General features: G+C 39.5%; 1 protein-coding gene across 1 annotated transcript in view; it reads right to left on the reverse strand.

Moving 5' to 3' along the window:
- adamts17 (ADAM metallopeptidase with thrombospondin type 1 motif, 17) overlaps nucleotides 1–18,038 on the reverse strand; it is a 136,061-nt gene that overhangs the window by 41,798 nt on the left and 76,225 nt on the right. The window contains exons 11-14 of the mRNA XM_053421678.1: nucleotides 10,282–10,387; nucleotides 6,973–7,113; nucleotides 1,624–1,774; nucleotides 104–205 (exon numbers count right to left, since the gene is read on the reverse strand). Coding sequence (XP_053277653.1) covers nucleotides 104–205; nucleotides 1,624–1,774; nucleotides 6,973–7,113; nucleotides 10,282–10,387 — 500 coding nt within the window. The remainder of the gene's footprint in view (nucleotides 1–103; nucleotides 206–1,623; nucleotides 1,775–6,972; nucleotides 7,114–10,281; nucleotides 10,388–18,038) is intronic.

The raw sequence follows: 18,038 nt of genomic DNA on the forward strand, positions 1-18,038 counted from the left end.
CGCACACGCACACACACACATATATATAAATATGGGAGATAAGCATCTTTGACAAAAAAAAAAATCTTCAAACAGAACCTTGCTGTGAGTCAGATGATCCTACCTTGTCTACTCCACACTCTGTTCCATCCAGAGGCGGATCCAGTTTGGTCTTACATGAAGAGTCACCTTCTACCAAACACCACAGGCCAGCACACATCAAGTGCTGAGACACACACACACACACACACACACACACACACACACACACACACACACACACACACACACACACACACACACACACACACACACACACACACACACACACACACACACACACACACACACACACACAGAGAGAGACAGAGGTGTTCATGTTGTGCATTCCAGGAAAATAATTTATAATCTGACATTTTCCATCACGAAGGGGTTCCATGTCAATGAAGGAGAGAGAGAGAGAGAGACCATACATTTTCACACTAATGATGGCCTTCAAATGGTAAATTGAGCATAGATGAATTTGCTCTCAGTCCAACAACAGAGGCATGCCACACTCAACACTCTGCTGCTCTCACTTGACAAAAAGCCGTCCTCCTTAATAATGACTTCCAATTGATTCTTCTTTGTCATGTTTTTGATCAGAGTTTAACAGAGGAAACAGCATTATACTGTGATAGATATAAAATAAAAAAAACAAAGATCTGTTTCTGCTTTAAGCGTGTTTCAAATAAAAGTTTGTGAAGTGAGGGTAAATGATGGCACTATCTGAGAATAACACCATGTCAAAGCTACCACACTAAATGTACAGGCCAAGGGAGATAACAAAATGGGCAGAAACAGATGTTTTGTCTGAAAAGTATTTCTCAATCCAATGACTACCCTGAAGCTCATAATGTTAGTGTTTCCCTGGCTGAAATTAGAAACTATATCTAGGTCTATATATTAAGTCACTAACAGGTGGGTTCACACTGCAGCAACCTGCTTAATATCATGCTTCAGTCACAGACGTCCAACCGCTGGAATCTCAAGGACTTTTACAACTAAAAACTTAGGACAATAAAGCCTTCATGTCTTTACAGTAAAATAGTTGTACAACTGCTAACAGCATCTACAGGTAAGACATCAAATATTAAGAACTACATCATTAACCTGTCTTCTCTGATTTGAGTTTCACCTTTTAAATGCATACACATATGGCACTGTTGTTTATGTAGCACATTGAAATGCTCAATCCATTGCAATTTTTAAAACCAGTTTGAAAACTTTGTCTTTCACGAGCACCTTTAATTAAACTATTATATAAGATCATCCATTACTGTATTTCACTCTATTTCTATTTTATTTCTCTTTAACATTTTATTTGTATTAATTCCCTTTCAAATTATTTCTAAATTTGAATACATACTCACAAATCACTATTTGTCACATAGGGCTTAACAGGGTGTGACATCCTCTGCCCCTAACTTACAACATAGTAAGGGACACCTACAACAAAAAAAACATAGAAATATCAGAGAGAGGCAATAAAAGCGCCTGGCCTATGTAGTAGCTCACTCTTAGATATCCAAAATATTATTTGACCTCCTGGTTTTGTTTGATGTGAGAATTATAAAAAAACAGGGCAAAAGGATTATGTCTTACCTCCATGTCATTGCAGAAAGTGGCATTGGTTCCAAACAGGATTTGGCACTGTTCATCCACACTGTAGTGCATGCCTGGCAGCTTGGGGGGCAGCCGGACCTGGTACTGGCTCCTTGGATCTGTGTACAAAAGGCAGCCACTGGCTTTGGATCTGTTCCAATGACACAAAAGAAAAAAGGATCTGTGTGAATTTTTTTCATTTCAAAGAATCTTATTCTGATCATTAAATCTGAATACCAAAACAGACCTGGCATTTACAGTATTGTTTTTCTTTGAAAACAGATGATCACACAAAATATGTAATGCTATAATGATAATGCCACCTTATCAGAAACACCATACCAAAGGTCCAGTGTGTAGGATTTATTGGTAGAAATTGAAGATTAATATTTACAGTGTTGTTTACATTTGTATTCTATCACCGGAAACTAAGATTAAATGTTTATTCTTTAATTGAATATGATCCTTTATATCTACATCAAGAGAGGGTCCTCTTCTGTGGAGGCTGCCATGTTGCACCACCATTTCTCTACATTAGCTCAAAGTGGAAAGATCATATACTGCATGTAGAGATGAGCATCTGTTTCTTTATGTTACATGAAGGCCACTCTAAATTTTTCTACACCTAAAAAAGTTAGGAGTGAGTGGGTATTCAGTTGGTTGCTGTTACAGCCGTCCGTGTTAGTTTGTATTCTGTGTCTCTATCGTGCCTCTTTCAGATGCTCCTCCTCCTTCTTGGCTGGGGGTGAAGATCCTTATTGGAGCAACATCAACCCCAAAACTTCCAATCATCAGAAAGCATTCAAGGCTGGAGGCAGTATAGATTCTGTACAGCTGTGTCAGTCAAGGCAGCTGTCTATCGTACGTGAACAGCTTACCAATCTAGCTTTTGAGATTACATTTGTAATAAGATATACTATTGCCGTTGTCTGAGAGGCAGACCGGAATAATTTATAAGAGAATTTATGTGTTTTGATTTTAAGTAGTTGTTTGGTTTAATGATAATTACCTCCCTGGTTTGCATAAGATTTGAGCAGCTCTTGTGAATAGTCCTCTTTTTGTTATCTTTCCGTCTTTATTTAAAATAGCACCCTGTTGCCTACTTTTCCTGTTAATTCATGTTACCTGTATTTGTCCTTACAATCCTAAAACCAAGTTTAAAATAAACTAATCAATTCTATAACCAAAACATCTGATTTTATGTGCCAACTCTTCCCTAGACGTAAGAGTTACGATATGCAATCTCACCTCTTGCTACTAAATCCTAAACACTGGTACCTTATAGTGGGTCGTTCCTTGTTTAAATCTCAAACATGCTGAAGTTCGCTTGGGAAATGGAACAATCAGTGAGCTAATGATAATAAAAATTAAAATGTATTCCCACTTACAGATGGATCTGGCCCACCCCTCCCCTTCCCTTTCAGACAGATTTCCATCCATCCAGAGACAGATCCAGCCAATCACAACCATTTATCTAAAATTACAGAGAAGTTTGTTTGAGACATTTTCAGTTGCCATTGAGGCTACTGATATTGTGAAATTATTAAATGTACTCCTTACAGAAACTTATTCTAAACAATCAAGAAACAACTACATATGTAGAGAATTGCTGCCCAGGAGAACGTCATATATTTGCTGACACGATTAGCTATTGCTCCTTTCCGTTCCTTTTGGAGTGCATGGGGCACTCCAAAAGACCTTTTATGACTCTGTGGTGGCATCTGCTGTCTTCTTTGGAGTCGTTTCCTGAGGGAGCAGCATTTCAACTGGTGACAGGAAGAGACTAGATAGACTGATTAGGAGGGCCAGCTCGGTCCTGGGACACCTGTTTGACCCAGTTGAGGTGATGGGACAGAGGAGGATGATGGCGAAGCTGTCTTCTCTCATGGACAACCAGTCCCACCCCCTGCAGAACACCATCACAGCACTGGGCAGCTCCAAGGCAGCTTATACTAAGAGCACCGGACTCCCTTGCACCTCAAATGTACTCAACTTCTTACTGTCACTACTTAATGTCCTTCTTTAATTTCAAAGTTGACAAAATTGTTCCTTCAGTATTGATCATTCTTTTGTCTCTAAGATGCTGGGTGTCATCTTTGACAGCACACTATCTTTCCAAGCTCACATCAATAATGTTACCCGGTTCGAATACTTTACTACTTTAATACTTTACCATCTACTTAACATTAATCTCTTCCACCATCCTTCACACCCAACAGCGTGGCATTCTCGTTCACACCCTGGTTTCATCCCGCATAGATAACTGTAACTCCCTTATTTTTTGGTCTCTAGCACAAATTTCTTCAGAAATCTACCGCTAGCATCATTACAAGAACCCCCTCCATTAATCACATCACTCCTGTTCTTCAGCAGCTTCATTGGCTCCTGGTCGAATACCGCATTGTTTTTAAGATTCTGCTCCTCACCTTTAAGGCCATCCATATTCTCGCTACTCCCTACCTTTCCGAACTCCTGCACATTGCCACACCCTCCCGCACTTCTTCTTCATCCACCTCACTGTACCACCTGCCCACTTGACAACCATGGGATCTAGAGCCTTCAGCCGCTCTGCTCTCCGCTCTGCTCCAATCAGACATTCATAAAATTGAATATCTCTCCATTTTCAAATCCCATCTTTTTAAACTGGCATATTTAGTTTGAATGTCATTCATCTGGCCAAACTACATGTTTTATTCACTGTTCATTTTATTAATGTTTTTTGCTATATTGTTTTTTGTTGTGTTTTAATCTCTGCCTTGTAATTTGACCTGGAGTACTCTGAAAAACCTGTCACCTTTAAATAAAATGTATTAATATTATTATTATTAAATACGCCTCGGGGTACAATATGCATGACAAATTAAGAAATGTAAGCTGTGGCCAATGCCAGAGCATCATCTTTAACTAAAGTTACTGTATACAACACAAATGTTGACAACTGCAGTCTTAGCCTCAACTTTAAGGAGACATAAACATTTTAATAGCATCACAAAAAAAGAGATAAAAAAAAGCGTGGGCGGATTCAGCCGCAGGGCCAGGGGGCACTAGCCAAAATGTATGGGCCCCCTGTTGTGGCAGTTGAAAAAACAAAACAAAAAATCCACAAATATAAAGTCACTTATTTACAATACACAGTGTGCTTGAACAATAAACATTTTCCAAAATGTATTCAATGATGTGTGGCTTGTAGCGCTAACACAAAACAAGAATCAGGAATTGTGCGTGGATGTTGGACATATATCGGCCCCTCTGTGTAAATTGTGGCCTTTTATGGCCCCTGATTTAGAAACATCCTAGATCCACCAAAGCAAAACGATTAATATAGTTTCGAGACTAAAACTAATGACTATCAGCTGTATAAAATGTGATGAAAAATATAAATAGTATAACATCAGTGGTCCTGGAGCCACAATTCCATTTTCTAGAATGTAGGTCTAGGCACTGGTCTTTGGTGTTATAAGAAGAAGACTGCTCTTAGTTTTGACTTTGCTGAAGAGAACATCTGTTTCCATTTCCTCTATGTTTGTGGTTTTGGTATCAGCAAACAGATCATAAGCCAAGATTGATAAATCTCATTCAGCCTGTTGGTAAGCGTGCGAATGGATCCATAATCTTCAACTGATTTTCTAACCTCAGATGACATCAGTGTTTACTCATGACACAATTATTAAATGAGCAAAAAACACATCTGAGTTGTAATCAATCTACAAGTGAATTTCAAATACTGAGGGGGACAGAGTCATGAATGCAAAAAACAGGTTTCATCATAAATCCTTATTTTTACATCCACTCAAAGCTAGGCATGGAAATATGCCCTCATGCTCTTTAGATGTTGTCAGACTTTGAGCTCAGAAGCTGAAGTGAAAACCAAAAATGGTGTTGTTTTTACCATGTTGTTGATGTCTCTCTGTTTGTGTGTCGGAATGAGAAGGAGAGAGAAGAAGAGAGTGGAGTCAAGTGGGGGCTGAGTTAATCAGCTCTACTATGTAATAAAACGTTATCCATTAAAAAAAATAGCGATCATTATGTGATGGTTAGTGTTGATATTGTGGGACTGGCCACAAACTAATCAACCTATGGTTACTGACAATATAATACTTTGGGTTCAGTTGACTAGGTAGTCCTTCATTCCAACATTCATAGGAATGTGTCCACAAGACCACATTTGCATTCACACAGCTAAAAGAATATGATCACGAGTCCTAGAACATCTCCAAACGTGGTTTAAGGGATCAGATCTAAAGACATATTGAGGACACATTAGGGTGCGTTCACACTTACTCTCCAAGTACTGTCCACCTGTGATCAAATCACTTGGGACAGATGTTGATACCAGCTCTGAACAGCAGTGTAGAAGCTGGACAGAGAGACCTATTGCTTGGTCAAATGAGACAATTATTTGTACTCTTAAAAATATCAATGGTTCTAGCAACTGTCAGCAGTTGGACAAATAAGCAGACTAAGCACAGATTGACCCACTATCCTTTTTAAGGGCTCATCATTTGTGGCGCAAAACTATGCATAAAGGTTATCTAACAAAATGCTGAGCTAAGCCAACAAAAAAAGTGAGAGACAAATGCTAGGTGTCTGTGCAGCCTGACACTGAGAACTTCACTGGGCCTTCAATCACTTATCAGGACTTATCAGATTGACCTAAGGTCACAGACCTACATGGATACAGTTTAACAAAGACACACCAACACAGTCTAACACTTAAAAGGTTCAGAGTGTATTGAATACAAAATAATCCTAGTGATGTTTTCACTGTGTTTCATCTAAATTGTACTAAGGTTTTTCTTTAGCTTAGAAGGGTCCTTTATATTTAAAAACATTATATTTACATCAGGAGCGGGTCCTCAATATGGAGGGCTCCAAGTGTTGTACAGTAGCCCAAACTGGACAAATTATGACAACTGAAGGCTACCACAGGTTCTCTTTCATGTCGGAAGGGGAGGATGAGGTGAGGGGTATTTAGCTTCAACATGACACTTCACCACTAGATGTCACTAAATTCTACACACTGAACCTTTAAAACTCTTCCAGACTTAGTCTGAGGTTATCTGCTGTTTCATGTAATGTTCTCTCCCAGATTGTTGCTCCCACTTGTTCATGGTGCAATGTTAAGTAAGACAAAGATAGATGCAATTGATCAAAATTTATTCAAACTGAAACTGGTTTGAATCGAGAGTATCTTCATTTTCATTGGTGTGTTGTTTTTTTTTTATTGTCATGTTTATCAATTTCCTGAAATCATTTAGTTTATTTCTACCTATAACTGTAAATTAATACATATTTTAGACAGAATTTTCTTGGGGTCAATTGTTAGGGCCCAGTGCAGAAGTGTCTTACCTGAGAAAGTTTTCCAGATCATCGCGGCTGCAGGATGACCAGGACAGGTCGCTGGGGTTTCTACCTTTCACCCATTCGCCGGACATGATGTGGGAGTGACCTGTGCAGGTGACGTGGTCGTCGTCGTGGCTCATTCCCATGCTGAAGAGACATGGATACATAGACAATATGTCAAAGGTTTGCGGAGCTGGTTGTCATCACAGTCACATAAAGCATTTATTTAATGTGAATAACGTTTTTAATATGTCTTTAATTGTTGTTATTTACACCATGTCCTATCTGGTAGCATGGGGTGTGCAGGGTTGCGGGGTATTCTGAAGCCAGCAACCAGGAGCTGTCATGTGGTCCATCTTACAGTCATTGGTTAACACACAGAAATGTGCATAGCAGTGTGAGCTTTATTCACGTCCATGTAAGTAATAATTCAACATTAGAAAAGTAATGCAACTAATTTTTTTTATATCTGGGTCAACTGCAAATTACTGTGCTTACATTGTATCTTTGAATTATCTGTGAAAGCAACAGGACAACTTTTATCATGCTGAAACTAATTAAAATTTATTAGAATTTTTCTTTTTTAACATATTTTTATTGAGCAGCACATATAACAGAGTCCAAAACTACAGTGTAGTGAATCACCCTCCACCAGCAGCACATCTGCAACATATTGATGGAGCAGAGCCTGAGGGAAGCTCCTCACACACACACTGCACATACGTATGTGAAACACAAACAGGGAGGACTTCACTTTGGCACAGTTATGGTTTGTGTGTGTGTGTGTGTGTGTGTGTGTGTGTGTGTGTGTGAGAGTGTGTGTCTGTGTGTGTGTATGTTCACTCAAAGACATGACCTACATTTTCAAATTAACAGCAACAACTTAGTCTCAACTCCAAGCACAGACTCAGAAACTAATACATTACAAATATAGACTATTTTTCTCTGGTTAAAGTGAAAGCAATATAGAATTGCAGTGAAGGACTCATACTTGTCATTCTTGTCCTCATCCTTAGCAAATGACAGTGCAGCGCCTTCATAGCAGAGGAAATACATCAGTGCCTAAGAACCGTCCAAATTGACCAGGCCAATGCGGACAGGCAATATAATCTTTAAAAAAAGATATCTTATCATAACAGTTGGTACAATAGTGCACACTGTTAAGCACGACATATCTACTACAGAACATCATTCAATCTTCTGAACAAATGGAGATGTATAGTCAAGGTCTGATGCATTTGCTGCATTTGAAAATGACCAGTATTGTTTTCACACTCAACCTGTTTGTGTTGGTTCATGTGAACTTTGTCAATCAAATTCTGTCAGAGTGGTGTAATAGCAGATGTGTGATGGTGTGATATACTCTTCTTACTTTAGTTATTGCCATAAGCAATTATTTCTAGGTGAACTGTTTGTAACACCACAGAAGAAAACTAAAGCTGTCCAATGAGGGTTCAACCAGTCGTGTGAGTTATTACACAGCTCTTGTATCATTTGTAAGAAGTCACTGCACTGATTTATGAGTGTGACGGCAACCTCGGATAGAATCCAAATTAACAGACGTCCCAGAACCCACAAACTCCCAGGTATTAGACAAGTCCGGTGTCCCTTCTCAGTGGGCACCATAATGTGTGTGTGTCTGCATGTATTTAAAATTACTGACTGTATCTTACTTTGAAGTACATTAAATGCTATCCAGTTGAATCCCTGGAACATAAATGGATATATGTAGGCTGGACACTCAAAAACCGTTGAAACCAAATACTTTCAAACCCCACAATAACTAAGTAAAATTAAAAAAAAGGTATACATTTTTGCTCGATTATTATCACACAGGACTGTGTGAAGGAACAGGTCTGGAAAAGGTTCCAACAAGTTTTAACAGTATTTAGCATTCCCAGGACCAAAAGTGGCCTCCTTGATTCTAAATGGAAGAAGTTTGGAACAACCAGATCTCTTCCTAAAGCTTGCAGCCTGAACAAAGTGAGCAATCAGGGGAAAAGGGGCTTGGCAAAAGGTGAACAAAATCCTGAGATCATAAGATAAGTGTATGACGACAACCGATTCTACGCATCATGACTGGTTTTATACATATGTCACCAATGAATCAATAAATTGATCAATTATATTTGTATAGCCCATATTATAAAAAAATCACAATTAGTCTCACAAGGCTTTACAAGGTGAGACATCCTCTGCCATTACCCTTAGCAAGAATAAGGAAAAACTACCCCAAAAAAACTCTTAACAGGGGGAAAAAACATAGAAACCTCAGAGAGAAAAAATAACAGCATTTACAACATTTATAGGAAGAAACAGTTTGTAACATAACAGAAAATGTCTGATAGAAATGAAGGGAGCAGCAATGACGAATAAATTATTTATTGTCAGTAATGGTAAAGTATGGGAGTAGGTCTATTGTATCTACATTAAAGGTAGAATCTGTTTAACTGAGGCCAAACATTTCAATCTTGGTTTCGTCAAAACAGGGAACTAGTTTGCATGTTTCTCTCTCTCACTTTCAACCCTTAGGTCACATGAAGACAACCAAGCCAGCTGCATTCACTAATGAAGACCATGAAGCTTTAGGCTTTGGAAAAATTAGTAGACTACGAGTTGAGATCATTCTGTCACACAGTGTTTCCTAAAGGATTCCAGTACACACTAGCTGGATAGATGAAAATATGTGTAAAATGAGAAAACTATGGGCAAATTTGCTTTAGGTCACAATGAGGGAATTATGAAATGATAACATTATTTGTAATCATTCATAGATGTTTGTCTCGGTGCTGAGAAAAAAGGGGGAGAAGTTGGACAAAAATAAGAGAAACCTGAGCTCCTGGTGAGTTTGGAAATGAGCCTTTCTGAAGTGTCACAGAGAATCAGACATTGTTGACACAGCAAACATTAGTCAGGGAACTTGTCCACTGACTGTTTGTGGACAAAAGAGAAAGAAAACCTCACATGAAGTCAAATAACTCCAGAGCGTAAATAAAGCTTGTTTGTTATCATTCGGTGAGACTTTCCAACTTTGAGTAAAGCAACTTTAAAGTTTTCCAACTTCACTCTGCACTGCTCAAATGGCCACAAGTTTTAAGATTAGAAAAGATTATTTTTTTATAGAAAGACTGAGCCTTTCTCATATTGCTGGTGATTTGAATGAAAGACTTCCACTGTTGCCAACATTTTTATTGTTGGAAGTTTAAATGAAAATGAACTGATAACAGCAAAAATGTGGACAATAGACCTAGAGTCAATGATGTGATGGATTGTCCAAATACAATGAAAAGGAAATGAAAAGACGGTGAAACCTACTTGTGTCCCAGCTCGTGAGCAATAGTGAAGGCCAAATTGAGTCCATTGTCCTCTGCTAACACGCACTTCCTCTTGGCAGTGCAGACACCACCCAGATAAGCGATACCTGTAACACAATAACATGACAATGAGTTTTATAAAAGTGGGTAATATTCTTCTTAAATTTCGTTAATATAATCTTTCAAGGTCCAACCATACACTGTATATATAAATGGACCCAGGGTCCGTGATGTCACCCGGTGGTTTTTGCAGAGTGAGGATGAGGCTAGTAGGAGGCGTTCCCCCGGCGCCATCTTGCCGGTCCTGACTCCTCCTAGTTCCTGGCTAACCAATCAATGGGCAAGGAAGAGGAGCGCGAGGGTCGATTCAAAGCTGAGCGACGCCAGCAGAGCTCTAGATGCCTGGTTAGCTTAGGCTGCGGCTAACCGGCGACATGCTAGTCGCCGGTGCTAACGGCTAGCGCTACCCAGCCGGATGGTCGCGATCTTTACCATGAACTAGAGGTAAGTAACCTTGAAACTATACAACAAAACCTATTGCTTTATCTATCATGATATGCTAACATGCCTCAAGTGGTTTTTAATATGTAATTGTTATAAAATTTACCGTTTATTTAACATGTCTAATGAACAGATTGAAGCAAGTTAACTACAGAGTTGTGTGTTTGGTTGTGACTTGATATTTTATTTTCATAAGTTAATATCAATACGCTACATGTGAAGGTTGCATGTGATAGTAACTTTGTTTCATAAATATTCTGATACAGGCTGGTATATCCACCATTACTATTGCACCTCGTTTATTAAGCCTGTTATGGAATTTTAGAGTGAATTAGACAGTTTAGACAGTTCTCGTATTAATTATATAATTATGTCTTCACACTGAGGGAAGTGGAGAGACTTGATGTGGACTGTTATCAACAGCTCTGTGGGAGATTATCACCTTGAATATTACAGATGAGGTAGAAAGACATTTTATCTATTTGTAAAATGTTTTATTTCTTTCATTACTTTTATCCAAAGCGACTTAAAATATGTGCATTTAACCATGAGGATACAAACCCAGAGCCCAGTACATCGGTTCTGTCTGACATCAGTGGTGCTTCATACACGAGTAAGTTACAAAAAAATTCACCCCCCTCAGAGTTGTCATGAAGGAAGAACCTCGCGATTGAGACTAAAACCAATTTTTGTACCATGCTGTAAACAGGTTTAAGTCTGGTCTAAAGTCGGGCATTTTAACATGGTAGTCAATGGGGACTATTTGCTTCTTGGAGCCAGGCGTAGCGGACCCCCCTGGAACGGCAGCTTTTTACACTTCCATATTAGCTTCATCACTCGGCCCAGGATGTTGCCCCTTGGGTCCAACTCGTACTGCTGCCTATTTCCATTTCTATGATTCTCATCAGACCTCAGCCAACAATAAAATGAAATGGTAAATGGACTGTATTATATAGCACATTTCTAGTCTTACACTGCCCCTCAAACTATTTTAGGAGTACCATTCACCCATTCACCCACATATTGATCAAGTTCTTTTCTACCAGATATCAACAAACCAGTGGTATATCATCAGCAACTTACCAAAGGACACTTCAAAATGCAGACTGGTAAAGTCAGGGTTCAAACTTCTGAAAACTCTGACCTGCTCTATCTCCAGATCCACTCATTAAACAACTCTTGTCAGGCTACTGAGGCCCTAATGTCCATTGCAAAGAAGACTTAAGTTTGGATCTATGGTTTGATAGGTCTTGAAGGAGGTCTCATCAATACTAACATACTGTATCTGAATACTGTTGTATCAAAGCATGGCAGAGATAATCAAATAGTCATAAAGATTTAGAAAAATCTCACAATAGTTAGTTGTGAAAACACTGTGTTTTTGTTCCCTGCTGATTCAAAGTGACAGAGGGTGCCAGCAAATGTTTTTAGTGAATATGACCCGGCTTAAGAATTCCTCATTATCGAAATAAAGATGGATTCAACCATACTTGACTAAACAAGTCACATCAGAGTTGCAGGCTTTGGACTGGACATAGTATCAGATTGTTAGGCCTTAAGTGTCTCTATACTAAGTGGAACAATTGACAGGATAAACAACAACATAACTATTGAGTCTGAACAACAAAACCACATTGAATGTTCTCATACCTTTCAAGCGCAACTATTAAACACACTGAATGCTTCAGCAAACATGAGTGGTTAAAAGTGTTGAAAAACAACTCAGCCTATCAGTCAGCCTTTTATTAGGCATTATCTGAGGTGAGCGTTACAGATCTACATGTGTCACACACACACACACACACACACACACACACACACACACACACACACACACACACACACACACACACACACACACACACACACACACACACACACACACACACACACACACACACACACACACACACACACACACACACACACACACCTGGCTTTCTTTCTTTCTGCCTCTGGAGCGAGGCCATGTTGCCTCATTTGAATCCAGACAGAAATTCGAACATTGGCAATAATACGACAATTGAAGCAAGATGAGAGTTATAAAGACAGAAAAACCTTGACAGAGAGAAAAAGAAGAACAGAAATCCAAAGAGACAGGGAAGTTTGGGCCTTTTCAGTCAACATGGCAAACACATGCATTTCATCACTGGTGCATGAAAGTGAATGAGGTTTCAGGATTTAGGTCTCTGTGATAAGACAGATCTCTTTTAGAAGAAACACAGAGAAACACCTGGAGGTATTTAAGTCGCTGCTAGCACAGTGGAACAAAAAGTTAAGAAGATATGAAATCGAGGCTTAAAGGGAGCTTTCCTGTTGTGTCTGCATCATTATCAAACTGCATTCAGTGCTGGGATATTGTCTACTTAATATTAATTTACTACAACAAAGCAATCTGTCTTGCATATGTTATCTATGAGGCTAGAAGAAAAGGTACCAGCTTAACATTTGCTAACTTAGCTTGCATAATACTGAGCGTGCCATCTAATAAGGCCGTAGTGCGATAACGAAACAAGAGGTATCAACGATATATAAAGCACCACCTTGCAACTTGATGGGACGGATTTGACAGTTATGTGATGTATCAAACCATATTTGTCTGAATCCATTTAACAAGCTCTCGTTATTTTTCTCTTGATTTATTTTACTAGCAGGTAGGTGCATTCTCAAATCCCCCCAGCCTGTCAGGGAATTTTTCAAATTACAAGTGTTCCCAATAGGATGTCCATGGTGAACACATTCAGATCTCTCTAAAGATATTCTAAAGAAACCTTTGTCCTTTTCGGACACCCTCTCCAAATGCCATACTATCAACAGGCAAGGGTAAGCAATGTAAAGATATTGTTATTGAGCTTACGAGTTAAGCAGCTGTGTCCTTCTTGTGTTGACAGTCTTTCTTTCAGTTTTTGATTTTCTATTTTCTGAATCACAAACTGCACCATAAGCATTAAGACTGACAGTGGTTTTATTATTGCTTAACCTTGAAAAGAACTTTGTTAAAGCTTTGCATGACAAATTTAATGTTTCTTCTGAAGTGACCCACTCAGGGTACAGATAGGGAGTAAGTAAATTTGAGGCACAAGAAGAACCCTATACTTCTCGACAACTGTGAACTGGTTGAAGAAGGTGGGCTGTTACAGAGCATTGACTGGGAAGCTGATCAAATTCTTCTTTACAATTTCCAAACTCTCTCAGAGAGCCTCAGTGCAGGGATCTTTCTGAATTGTCTCTAACCACAGCGCGTATATCAACGGTTTCATCTTCCCATTTGTGGGGCGGTAGGATCTGCTTGATGTGGATAACGGGGTGGTAGTGGTGAAAGACATGTTGCCTCATTGGTTTCAGCTCTGAGAGCCACTGGCTGCTCTGGGACTTGAAATCTATGGCCCTTGAATCCCGCTGTGTCTTCTTGATGGCTGCGCCAAGGAATAGTTAAGTGGAAATCCAGAAAAGGACTGGAGCTCAAGTAATGCAGTGTAGGGAACTGCAGCAGGATCCAAATTCAGCTTCATCCCCAGGCAGATGGGGTAGTGGAGCTTCCATGACTACTCAAACCAAAAGGAACTTCCAACAGTAGCATACCAAGCAGTGTTAGAAAGACCAAGCATTTATATTATTTCATTACCCTCAAAACTTTCTACCACAGAGCCCATTATGGAAAAATAAGAGGACATTTAAGGGAACACTTAAATCCCAGATCAGATAATGATTAACGAATTAGAAACTGGATTCAAAACCACACCAAAATGAAAAATATAAATCACAGGCTGATCCAACTTGATTGAATTTCTTCACGACAACTCATAATGTGACTCAGTAGCGTGTATGGCCTGTATGCACTCCCGAAAATGTCTAGGCATGATGCTCCTGATGAGTCCTGGGGATCTCTTCCCAGACCTGGATCAGGGCATCAGTTAGCTCCTGGGCTGTCTTTGGCGGTACTTGGTGGCGTCCACTCTGCTGGGCGACACATACAGTGACTTACACGTAGAGTGGAGTCAAATTTGAACTGCCTAATGGCTACTGCACTGGAATGACCTGGTTGGTTTTCCGAATTTTAAAACCTTACATTGCCAACAGCTGTCAAATCGTTTGAATAATAAGCTACTTGTTAATAAAAGGTCTCCACTTCATCTTCCTAGTAGGAAGCAACCACCAAAATTGGGGTTTAACCCTAACCCTAATAAGGACAAGACCTTTGTTGCTTCACCTCATCTCATCTTCTGTCAATTGAAGATGACCTGTGGTCAGCTAGTAAAAGCAGCTAAATGATGCGAATAAAAGTTTACATAGCCACAATTCACCACAGGCAAACTCTTCCAACACCACACGATGGTACAGCTCAGGATCTCATTTATAGTGGCTGCGTACGAACAAAACGGGGCATGTAATGTGCGTACGCCACTTCTCAAGCAAATGTTGGGATTTATAAAAACAAACTTCAACGGGTAAATGTGCGCATTTCCATGCCATCTATGACCCATGCATTCGAACATTTTGGAGACGGGAAAATGGCGATGCAGACGTGAGGAGGTGAACTGAAGCAGATTATTGATCCACTTCATCATTAACATTAAAATCAAAAACATTATTTTTGCAAGCGCGACTTAACTGTTTCATAAGAACCTTCAATTAAAAAAGATTTAAAAACAACTTGCAGTAAATTATGTTCAGACACTGTTAAACAGCCGAGTCATTCATATTTTTTTATTATATCATCTAACACTGTGTGAAAATCATCAAGGACGAGTGTGTGTAAAATAGCTGCAGTGAACGTTACTGTGCCATCAGGCGAACAGATGACCCAGGAGATCACTCGCAAAAAAAATAAAAAATAATAACTATTCACTTTCCAAATAATATCCCAGCGTGGAGGTTAGGATCCACTGATATGTGAAGTAATTGATCCAATTGCTCTAAATATATAAATACTGCGGTGACACTTGTGCGCAATGCTGCGTGATGGATGCACGTGAACGGAAGGATGAGGAGGAAACAAGGGTTCAGCGATCACAAAGAGTTTTTATCCCATGAAGATGACTGATTATCTATAGATTCTAAAGATTTGTGATCTTGGATCATTGTGCTGAGCTGAGGCCAGTATTACACAGATCGACCTGACAGAACCGAACCATCCCAATACAAACATGTAATAATAATAATGTTAAAAAGGACATCACAGTTGTCTCTGAATTTGATAATCCTGCAGCTTTGGATGATTAAAATACGAACAGGCGATAAAACATGTTCCCCCACACTCTGAAAGTGTGAAGCGATCCTTTTTTGCCTCCACCTTTGAATTAGATCACCTTTGCAGTGAATCACTGTACTTTATTCATTAATGACATAGCTTGATGCTTTCATTCACGGTGGAAACCCATTGGTAAGCAGAATAATTTAAAATTGAACAGAGATATAGTTCAATCTGATAAAAATGTCTACTCCACTGGTGACTGGAATCTCTCCACATTGTCCCCCAAACACAATCTGTTGAAATAATTCCAGAACCAAAGTGCATCAGGCAAAAAACTAAATTACTCGTCCCTGCAGTGTTGTGTCTCAGATTCAGCATATGGCTACAGATTTGAAGCTAAATGTTCATGGCTTGCTTGGTTATTGCTGGTATCGCACAAACACATAGATGTTGGAATGCTTTAGGCGCACTGCTGTTTCACTGTTCCTGTTTTCACTATCTTTCCTCTAGAAACAACTTCCTGCCTTGCCAAAATTGTAAGATAAAATACTGAAGTGAAATACCTGGAGACCACATGATGAACAGAGTTTCAGCTTGAATGCAAAGTGAAGAATAACTTCTTCAAACTCTCAGGTACATTTCATCTTGCTACAGCATTGTGTAGAATGGTAAAAGTAAAATACAAACATGGTGTATTTGGATTGGACTGGGCTCAAGCTGAAGCTTTCTTCACTGGACACATTTTGGGCTGATGAAAACAGATGTTGGCCTGGATTTGAACATGTGTTTCTTTTCCTCTTCACTGGTTTGCTGTTTTTACAACCAAGCATGCTTAGGTAGATGCTGTAATTACGTGTGTATAATGTGTACGATCTGAGGGAATTAGAGGAAAGCGTCCTTGATGTTGTTATTCAAATAAAGAGTGAAGACTTAAAGAACACCTGCTGAGCGCTAAAGAAGAGGATTCATGCTGAGTATGCTCTGTCCTTTTTTGAATTACTTGCTTCCATCCTGTATTAGCAGCTGTTTATAATCCAGACGACACTGATAACAAACCATATATTTGGATTTTACTATCCTTAGGTCAGCCACACTACCTGGACTATACTTTTGAGTTTTGGCTGTGTCTGGACATTCAAGTGGTTTTCTATAATTGAGAACCCCTTGCAAATAAGCCTTAATATTGCAGATGTTTTGCTTCAACAATCCTGATTCAGCTTTTACTAATAATATGCAGTTTGGAGATCAAATATGTCATGACCATAACCCAATGGTTATAGTCATAACCCTATGTTTATACAAATACAATTTAATTTAATTAGAGTTGATAAGAAATGACCAACTAACCATTCACATATTGTTTTGATGTCAATTATTGGAATTAATGACCCGACATGTTTGGTCCATCGCCCAAGGTCCTAATTAGCAGGCATGATTACCTTTACATGACACTGAATGCTACTGAGCAAGCCTTTACCATACTGGCAAATGTGAATAAAACAGAGTTGAGTGGCGAAGTTCCACAGTGAGGTCAGAGTTGTGACTGAGATTTTCTAAAGCATCAAAGATCCGTTGAAGCCAGCACTTCTGAGGCTTAAGCCCCCACACAAAGAGCTGTGATCCACTGTGCTGTGGTTATCAGTTGTGGGTTTTGACCTGGTGTTAGGGGCTAGCTGACTGATCAAACACTGATGTGTTGGCTCACATAGCTGGCAGCACATCCAGCCAGACAGCCTCAAAAGAGCAACAAAGCCTTATCAGGCCTCTGGACTCACAGCACTGTGCTGCCCACAAGCAGCTTCGGCCAGCCATTTATTTTGCGCTAATTAGCCGTTACAACATGAAGGGCTTTCCAATGAGCCGCTGAATCCTGGGCAGTCAATGCTCCCAGTGTTGACAACAGAGGCCTGACTCAGCCTGGAAGAGACGCTTTGTTCACCCTCTCACGCACACATATACACATGCCAACACATGACACATGCAAATACTGGCTCAGGATAGATTGACCCCACTGACCTTAATGTCACGCTAATTTTTGCCACTTATTCACACACTACAACAAA

Source organism: Pleuronectes platessa, chromosome 1 (assembly GCF_947347685.1).
Source record: "Pleuronectes platessa chromosome 1, fPlePla1.1, whole genome shotgun sequence".
Taxonomy (NCBI): Eukaryota; Metazoa; Chordata; class Actinopteri; order Pleuronectiformes; family Pleuronectidae; genus Pleuronectes; species Pleuronectes platessa.